This window comes from Octopus bimaculoides, chromosome 23, assembly GCF_001194135.2.
Source record: "Octopus bimaculoides isolate UCB-OBI-ISO-001 chromosome 23, ASM119413v2, whole genome shotgun sequence".
In the NCBI taxonomy this organism is placed as follows: Eukaryota; Metazoa; Mollusca; class Cephalopoda; order Octopoda; family Octopodidae; genus Octopus; species Octopus bimaculoides.
In genome coordinates this window covers 32,568,873-32,578,041 of record NC_069003.1, presented here as the reverse complement: position 1 = coordinate 32,578,041, position 9,169 = coordinate 32,568,873, and the positions used below count along the sequence as shown (strand labels likewise).

The following is a 9,169-nucleotide window of genomic DNA, read 5'->3' as shown; positions in this document are numbered from 1 at the left end:
ATATATATATATATAAACAGTTAAGATTTTAATATAGAAGATACGAGACATTATAAGCAATATTTTGAGACAGAAAAAGAGCAATGGGCCATTAATTCTTAGCATAAACATTGAATTGAAGTGTGATACTTGGCTGTGTTGGACAGTAGTAGCAGTAAAATCTATCTGCTGGAATCTCAATGGATGACAAATTATCTTAGAAGTGAGATATTAATATGGGTAGAAGTGTGAGTTTATATCAGTAAAACTGCCTGATTTGACAGAAAAAAGTGGTAAGTGATTAGTTCATAGCATAATCAGTAAATCGCCTTCACCCCCACACTGGGCAAGCAACTAATACAATACACATAACAGCTTTTGTCTGTGTCAGGGGTGGTGGAAGGGCCTGGTGTTCTTTTAGGTTTTCTATTGTTTTATATACATTCAGGAAGTACATATGAGAGAAAGGTGCCATGCAGTGGAACAGAATCCAAAACCCATTTGGTTAGGAAGTAAATTTCTAAGCCACACAGCCACACTTGCACCAAAGAGATAGATATAAAATAAATTCAAAAAATAATAAAATAGAGTTTTCTTTTTCGTTTTTTTCTGTAGTGAGGAATAATGGAAATACTGTGAATGAGTGGAGTTGATAGAAGTTGGTTAGTTGACAGTTAGGAGATGTACTATGGTGGAACACTAAACATCAAATAATGATTTCAAATTTTGGCACAATGCCAGAAATATCTGGGGAGAGGGGTAAGTCAATTACATCGACCCCAGTGCTCAGCCGGTACTCATTTTATCGGCACTGAAAGGATGAGATTTTTGCCACAAAGACAAAGCTGACCGAGGTGGAATTTGAACTCAGAACATAAATATGGATGAAATGTCACTAAGCATTTTGCATGGAATGCTAACGATTCTGCCAGCTCACTACCTTATAAATATCAAACAATAATAATAATAATAATAATAATAATAATGGTTTAAAATTTTGCCACAAAGGCAGCAATTTTGGGGGAGGGGTGAGTCGATTACATCAATCCTAGTATTCAAATGGTACTTATTTTATCGACCCCGAAAGGATAACAGGTGAAGTCAACCTTGGTGGAATTTGAACTCAGAACGTAGCGACTGGCGAAATATTGCTAAGGATTTCATCTGGCACACTAACGATTCTGCCAGCTCACCACCTTAATAATAATAAGAAGAAGAAGAAGAAGAAACAATGTCATATTTTCTGGAATACCAATCAAACTTTTCAGAGCAAAATTTACAGCTGAAAAATGTAAGATGACTTTTGAGGAGCAAAAATTCCATGTGAAGTGCAGCAGGATTTGGAAAGATAGTGACAATGCTTGACTGTTTTCACACTATATACTTTATCAATTTGTACGCTGAAAACCTCAAAATAAAATGAAAATTGTGGAAACAAGCAGTCCTCCTTACCTTTAGAATTGTGTCACCAACCTTCAAACCACCTTGTTCAGCTGCAACACTATGCTTAATGATTTCTTTTACAAAAACGCGACATCCTAGAATAATGCCAAATTCTAGAAAAGGAGAAAAGAAAAATTACTCTATTAACATTAATAAAAATTATGGTAACATCATAGATTGTACATAAAATGTGAGTAATATAATTAAGAATTGCTTAGCTGTTAATTTTAACCCAATTTGTGTGAGACTACCCTGCCCCATTCTGAAGTGTTCATATTTCAGTTGAAATCTCAATGAAAATCTCATTACAGCATTGAATGATAACGTAGAGTTTCAGTTGTCCAGCATCAAACTTGCCTGCAACGTGAACCTACATCTAACATATCTTCTTCACCATCTTTTCTCGCTCACCTCCTCTCTCTCTTTTTCCAACAGGAATAGCCCATATTAAAAAAAAAAAAAAAAAAAAAAACTGGCATTCTATTGGTTACAATGACAAGGATTTTAGTTGATCTGATCAACAGAACAGCCTGCTCGTGAAATTAATGTGCAAGTGGCTGAGCACTCCACAGACACGTGTACCCTTAACGTAGTTCTCGGGGATATTCAGCGTGACACAGTGTGACAAGGCTGACCTTTTGAATTACAGGCACAACAGAAACAGGAAGAAAGAGCGAGAGAAAGTTGTGGTGAAAGAGTACAGCAGGGTTTGCCACCATCCGCTGCCGGAGCCTCATGGAGCTTTTAGGTGTTTTCACTCAATAAACACTCACAACGCCCGGTCTGGCAATCGAAACCGCGATCCTATGACCGCGAGTCCGCTGCCCTAACCACTGGGCCATTGCGCCTCCACAACTAAACATATATACATTCAGCAATCTAAAGCCTCATGGCGTCAGGCTCCTGTTAGGGGGTCTGCGAAACTTGAAATAGCAGGGAATTGAATCAAACTGCTTCAGATAATATATATATATATACACACACACACGCACACACTTATATACATACATGCGTATACATTACAAGAGGCTATTTTCAGTTTCCATTCACAAAGCTTTGGTTGGCCCAAGGCTATAACAAAAGAAACTTGCCCAACATGTTACATGTCTTCTACTACAGTCCCAGGCTGAATGTCAACTATATTATTAAATGGAAACATCTTTTCATAAAAGCCGAAAATTAAAGTCTGACATGTTTGTACAAATTTAAATCAAATTTACATAAAATTTTGGTTGCTGGTAACAAAATACTAATATATTAATTTCTAGCAAGTCCTTTGAGAGATCAAGCTATTATTAGTGTATTTAGGAAATAGATAGTAGTGTGTACACTATGGTAGTGTAGGTGATGTTATTAAATAAAAATATCTCATCATAAAAGAGCCAAAAATTGAAGTCTTAAGTTTTCACACAAATTTACATCCTGCAGTGGAGAAAAAAACAACAAGAAAAAAACAAAAAATAATACAAAAAAAAACCAACAAAGGAAAATTTTTTAAAATATGGGGAAGAAGAAGAAAACCCCCAAATAATGGCAATATGAGACGCAAGTTTTGAACATTTGCCAAATGCTTCTTTTAGAATATAAAATAAAACAAAATTCCAAACCTTTTTCAAAAAAGAATAAAAAATTCCTATAAATTTAGCCATAGTATTTCCATGATATTGAATGTAACAATAAGATTGTTAAAAGTAACAAAAATAATTTTAAAAAATAAAGAAAAAATATATTTATTCCAGGAAATGTTGGCATCAAAACCTTGCTATTTCCTTAGATTCAGAAACAGAAATAGACAATTCTTCATAATCTTAAATAACTGAAACAATTGAGCCAACAAGGAAGCTTCTATGAGGTCATTGGACATACTAGAAATAGCAGCTAAATCTCTGTCAAATCACACTTTAAAAGGTTTTAAAAAAAAGTGGTGGTGGTGGTGAACATTGTGTAATGATGTAAGTTCTAGATCAGTCATGGATAAACTGAAACTCATGGGACTTTTGTCAAAGCTCTTATGGCCTGTGTAAGTGTTAACAAGAGTGGAGGGAATGGAATGAATGAACACACATACACATGTATATCAGCTAGTTGGCAATCTTTCCACCCTGACGAAGGGGGCTAGTGTTATGGCAATGTTTATGTGCATCTTCTAATGGTTGCATATTCTTAAATTTTTGTACACTCGATCTGCCAAGTATGAACATTACAACTATTATGTAATTTCAAGCCCCCCAGAAAGAGCTGTTGGACTTAAAATGCTATGCCTTCTTTCCTTAGCTTTTGATATTGTTTGCACTTCTCATAGATTTATAAATTTCTATATGCTTATACATGAGTGTTTATCTTCTAAGTATTTTCAATTTTTGCTTCTCTCTGTAGATATCCTTATATATATATATATATATATAGACATTTACATGCATATATGTATATTTTATATATTCAGACCCAAACATGTTTATCTACACCACTGTCTCTATTTCTCATACAGATAAAGACAAATACATGTGCATGTATGTGTACATATAATATACATGTTTGACTCAGCTCCTGATTTCTGATGGAATGGACACATCCTACATGTCCACAAAACACTAAGTCATATGGAGCTTAAGTCAAACTGTTTGTTATTGAAAAATATATCCTACCAAATGCATTAAATGCCACTTTCGTTTGACCACTCACTTGTATGTAAATTCTATTTTGAGTTTACATTATAAAACCTGTCAACAAATATCAGCTATCAGATACTATCATCCAACAAAATGGATTGCTTCACTGATGAGATACATGAAAATCCATAAATATCCTTTGAATTTATATAAACATTAACAAGGTGGACAGTGAGCAACTCATTTTATTGCATAATTATACAATTGTTTCTTTAATGCATCACTGGAAGTTTATTGCTGGAATATTATTATATAATACTGATTTATACAAAGACCTGAAGAGCTGATATTTTCCAGCATTGCTTGAATGATATTGATTTGAAGCATCAGTTTGTGTATTACATAATAATTCTAGCAATAAACTTTTGGTAGAGTGTCAATGAAACAATTGTAGAATTATGCAATAAAATGAGTTGTTAATATTCACATCTCTCTCTCTCTCTCTCTCTCTCTCTCTCTCTCTCTCTATATATATATATATATATATATATATATATACAAGTTAAGAAATGGTGGCGTGAGGAAATTTTGTAAATATAGGCTTAAGCTCATAAACTTTCATCATATATTGACTATAGAAAATAGTCTGATATTGGGGTAGATAAGCCCTTGATGTGGAAAAAAAGGGGGCATTAGTTCATTTCCCATGTGTACTAATGCCCGTTGTTTTTTTTCTATCAAGGGTTTATATGTCCCAGCATTAGACTATTTTCTATAAGGTGTGTATATATATATATATATAGTTATAACACATCACATCACTGTACTGACTCAACTATCAGCTGTGGTAATACACTGCTGATCACAATGCGCTTCTTTGCACTGTTGTAGCTTTTGATTGATGCCACTCTGCTGGTTAGGCAGTCAAGCTAACATTCACTCTGAATGTGATCCGATTCCAGTCTGTCACAGAGTTACCTATTTTACAGCTGAATGAAATGGAATAATGTGAAAGAAAAGGTTTTGCTGAAGAACAGAACACATCAGTCTAGAAATGGAAACCATGATCTTGCGACCATGAGTGTAAAAAACCCTAACCACTGGGCCAGTGGTTCCCCAGTCTTTTCACTACCAAGGACCCCTTTTATTTAAATGGGTTTCCCCACAGACCCCTTTTAATATGCTTATCCTTAATTATATATATATATATATATGTATGAAATTTTGAGTTTAGTTCACAGACCCCCAGCACTACCTTTGCAGACCACCAGGGGTGTGCGGACCACAGGCTGGGAACCACTGCATTAGGCCATGTGCAGAAAGATTGACAGACAGACAAGATACTAGATATATTTTTTAAATGAATTATGTTTTTCTATTCAGTTAGTCTACATGTTATATTAAGTTATGTAGCATTAAATCCAGTTCAACTCTCGTAGATGCTTGAAAATACATGCCTGAATTTCTCAGAAATAATCACACACACACCCACACACACACTTACACACACCCACACAGTGAATTTGAATAATTATTGAAACAAAGCACAGGAAATAGACATTTTCAAAGAAATAAATACATATGTTCTCTTAAATGTAATTTACTTTCTCTTTGCTAGAATTAACATCGTATTGTATATTGTCTCGCCATTGGGATAAGAAGAGGAAATATGATATTGATTTTTTTCTTGGCTTTTTTTTTGCTTTTTTCATTATTGACAAAGATTTTTATCAATTTCATTTTTTATTAAATTATCTTCTCAAAAAACATTCATTTATATATATAAATGTGTGTGTGAGTATGTGTGTGTGTATGCATGTATATAAATATGTACATATATATATGTGTGTGCACACATATAGATATATGTGTATATATAATATATATGCATGTGTGTGTGTGTGTGTATGTGTGTATATATATATGTGTGTGTGTGTGTGTGTGTGTATGCGTATACACATATATATATGTATGTGTTTACATTTTGACAAATTGTTTCACTGAAGGCTGGAGACAAATTGATTCTGTACGATATCAGATTCGCTTCTTTTAAAAAATCTAATTATTAACAGAAATAATTTTAGAAACCACCAGAATTAGTAGAAAATTGGGAAGAGGAGGAGGAGGAGGAGAAACAAATTTAGAGAACTTAAACCAGAATTATTTTCTTAGCAACTCACTCCCTTTATTTTTTTTACTAAGTTTCTGTCTTTGGATTGTAGTTATTTTGGGGGGCCAACTTCAAGGATTCCTGGTCTATTGTCCATTTTTTTTGCCCCCTCTTTTCATTTTGCAGTTTGTGAACAACAGATTCACTGGTTACATGTTTGTAATGGCCCAATCACCAAAACACTGCATTTGAAGATCTCAGGGATACAGTGAGAAATACATGTGCTAGGTTCTGGCCTGTTTCAAAGCCATGATGGAAACTGACAGTGGTAACTCTGAGTAAACCGTTATGCCACAGCCATAACCTTGTTCATATTTTTTAATTCAAAATACTCTTACTTTTTCTTATCCTTTTATACAAACTGAAATTTAGCATGAACACCCTATAATGTATGATTTGGGGAGTATTTGGTTGTCATTTCTAGTACTCAGTGTCTATACGAGGCTTTACACTTCTGATGTAAAAGTAAGTTTGATATATTGACAATAGAAGTTATTTTTCTTGTGAAAACAAAACAAACATAAAAAAAAAACTGTATAAGGAATATATAAAAAATATTATTTTCCAATACTGGCCATTAAGATCTTAAAATAAAAGCAGAGTCTCCGAAAAAAAAGTAATAATGTTCTGTGTTGGTAAACATTATTTGGTAAAATTAGTAAATTTCTGGAAAAGAAAAGAAATTTCTCTCTCCAACAACGGGCTTTGCTTCAAACATTAGGATTCTTGTCTCCCTGTGGCATAAGAATTTATCCAAATTTACTGAATCCACTGTGTTCTTAAAAGCGAAGCAGCAATGTTAATGTGACAGAATCCGGTGCACTTTTAAGGATTAGTGCTTAAGATTTAGGCATACCATAAATCAGAAGAAAACAATGGCGATCATATTTATTTCATATTGCATTTTGTGAACAATAAATACAGTTGTTGGTTAGTGGTTTCCAATGGGACAATCACTGCCTCACTGAAATTTCACAGGGACTGTCTATGTAACTCAGGCAGAACAAACACCACAAGAGACTTAATTTTAAAAACACTGGTTTATATTATTTTTCTTACTGTTTATATCTTTCTCTGTTATACATCACATGCCACACACACACACAAACATATATACATGTATATATATATATATATACAGAAATGCATGTATGATAGACTCCTACACTGTTTCCATCAAACAAAATTCCACTCAGCCCAAAGCAATAGCAGAAGTCACTTGTTCAGAGTGTCACACACTGGAATCAAATCCGGAACTACATGATTGCACAACTCTGAAACACATGACTATGTCTGCAACCAAAACTGAAGTAGAAAAGATTGTGAAGGCAATCTTCTAAATCTTCTTATACTCTAAGTGCAATGAGATGAGCCGAGTAGAACCAATCAATGTATGTTAAAATGCAAACCTCTGAGGACACTTCTTCCAGATGTCACAGAAGGGATTATTTCCATGACCATGGATCAATAATTGTCTTTATCTTATTGTTGACAATGAATTATATTAGAAGGGATCAACTTATTTTACCCAAGTAAACAGTAGAGTCCAAGATAACTAGTAGTGGCCTATGTCAGCAAATTAATTCAAAAGTGGAATTAGTTTGCCTTAAGAAAGAGGAAACTAATGTAATTAGCACAATCCTTAGTAAGGAAAATAAGAAGGGGAATATATAATAAAGAATTTTTATTCAGCCCACCAACTATTTGCAACATCAGTGATTTATTAACCATTAATTTACACTACCAGTAGAAGTGAAATCCTTGTGGCAGACCAATTTAATTCTGCTCTTTCATTCTTCTACAGGTTTCAGTTTTTGGACCGTGACCATGCTGAGGCACTATCTTTGAGGATATATATATATATATTTTTAAGATTATTATAACCCCCCCCCCCAGTCTCTTAGGTACTTAGTTTACTGATATCTATTTAATGAATGTTTAAGTTCACCTTGATGTAAAGGTATTAACTTAATGTCAAAATACTGCAAAATCTTTTTGTTTGATGCACCAATCTACTAACAATCTAATACACACACACATACACACAGTGTCCATTTTTATGTCTGTTTTTCGATGCTAGTATGGGTTAGACAAATACATATTGTTTTAGCAATATGCATGTGTGTGTATGTGTATATGTATGAATGCATGTGTGAATGTAAGTAGATATAATGGGGTACCCATATAGCTCTGCCTACCAAATTTTACTCACAAGGTAATTATCAGCCCATGGTTAGGGTAGAAGTCATTAATTACCGAAAGTATCACTGCGCAATCAAACTGATCTTAAAACTACACATCTGCAAAATAATCTGTTTAACCATGCAAGTGTAGTTGTTAATAACCTTCACCACGATGACCTGGGGTTAAACAATAACAGCAGCAAATCATAGTGATCACAGCTGGAACAAATTTGAGCATAAGTTTGCCGTAAGCTCAACAACAACAACAACAAGTTGTAGTAGTCATGGCTGGAACTCACAATCGTAGGTTTGCTTGCCCAGGGCTAACATTGGCTTGAACAATGACAAAGACATCGACAATAACAGCAGCAACAATGTAGCAAAATTATAAACAAAATTTGTTTCCAAAGAGGCAGTGAACCATTGTGTGTTTGTGTAACAAGAAAATATATGTATCTATAGTGTTACAAACAAAATTTATCACGCATCACTAGCTTTGCAGACTGGTATGTTTGGATGTTAGCGTATTTATAAATAAAAGACTGATATGTTTAGGATATTGGAACTGGAATTGAAGATTCTGGTGTGTGTGTGTGTGTGTGTGGGGTTCTGATAAATTACGATAACCTGACTTTGTAATAGTGATGGAATCCAGAATGATTTAATGTAAGCTTAAAAAGGCAGCTTGTAATGTTGTTGTGAGAAGCATCTACACACACACACACACACAAATATATGTGGATATATATATATATATATATATACACATACCTATATGTGTGTAT

At 33.9% G+C, this 9,169-nt stretch overlaps 1 protein-coding gene across 1 annotated transcript in view; it reads right to left on the bottom strand.

Moving 5' to 3' along the window:
• Positions 1 to 9,169, bottom strand: part of LOC106883544 (tight junction protein ZO-1) — a 593,195-nt gene that overhangs the window by 96,358 nt on the left and 487,668 nt on the right. The window contains exon 8 of the mRNA XM_052975956.1: positions 1,432 to 1,535. Coding sequence (XP_052831916.1) covers positions 1,432 to 1,535 — 104 coding nt within the window. The remainder of the gene's footprint in view (positions 1 to 1,431; positions 1,536 to 9,169) is intronic.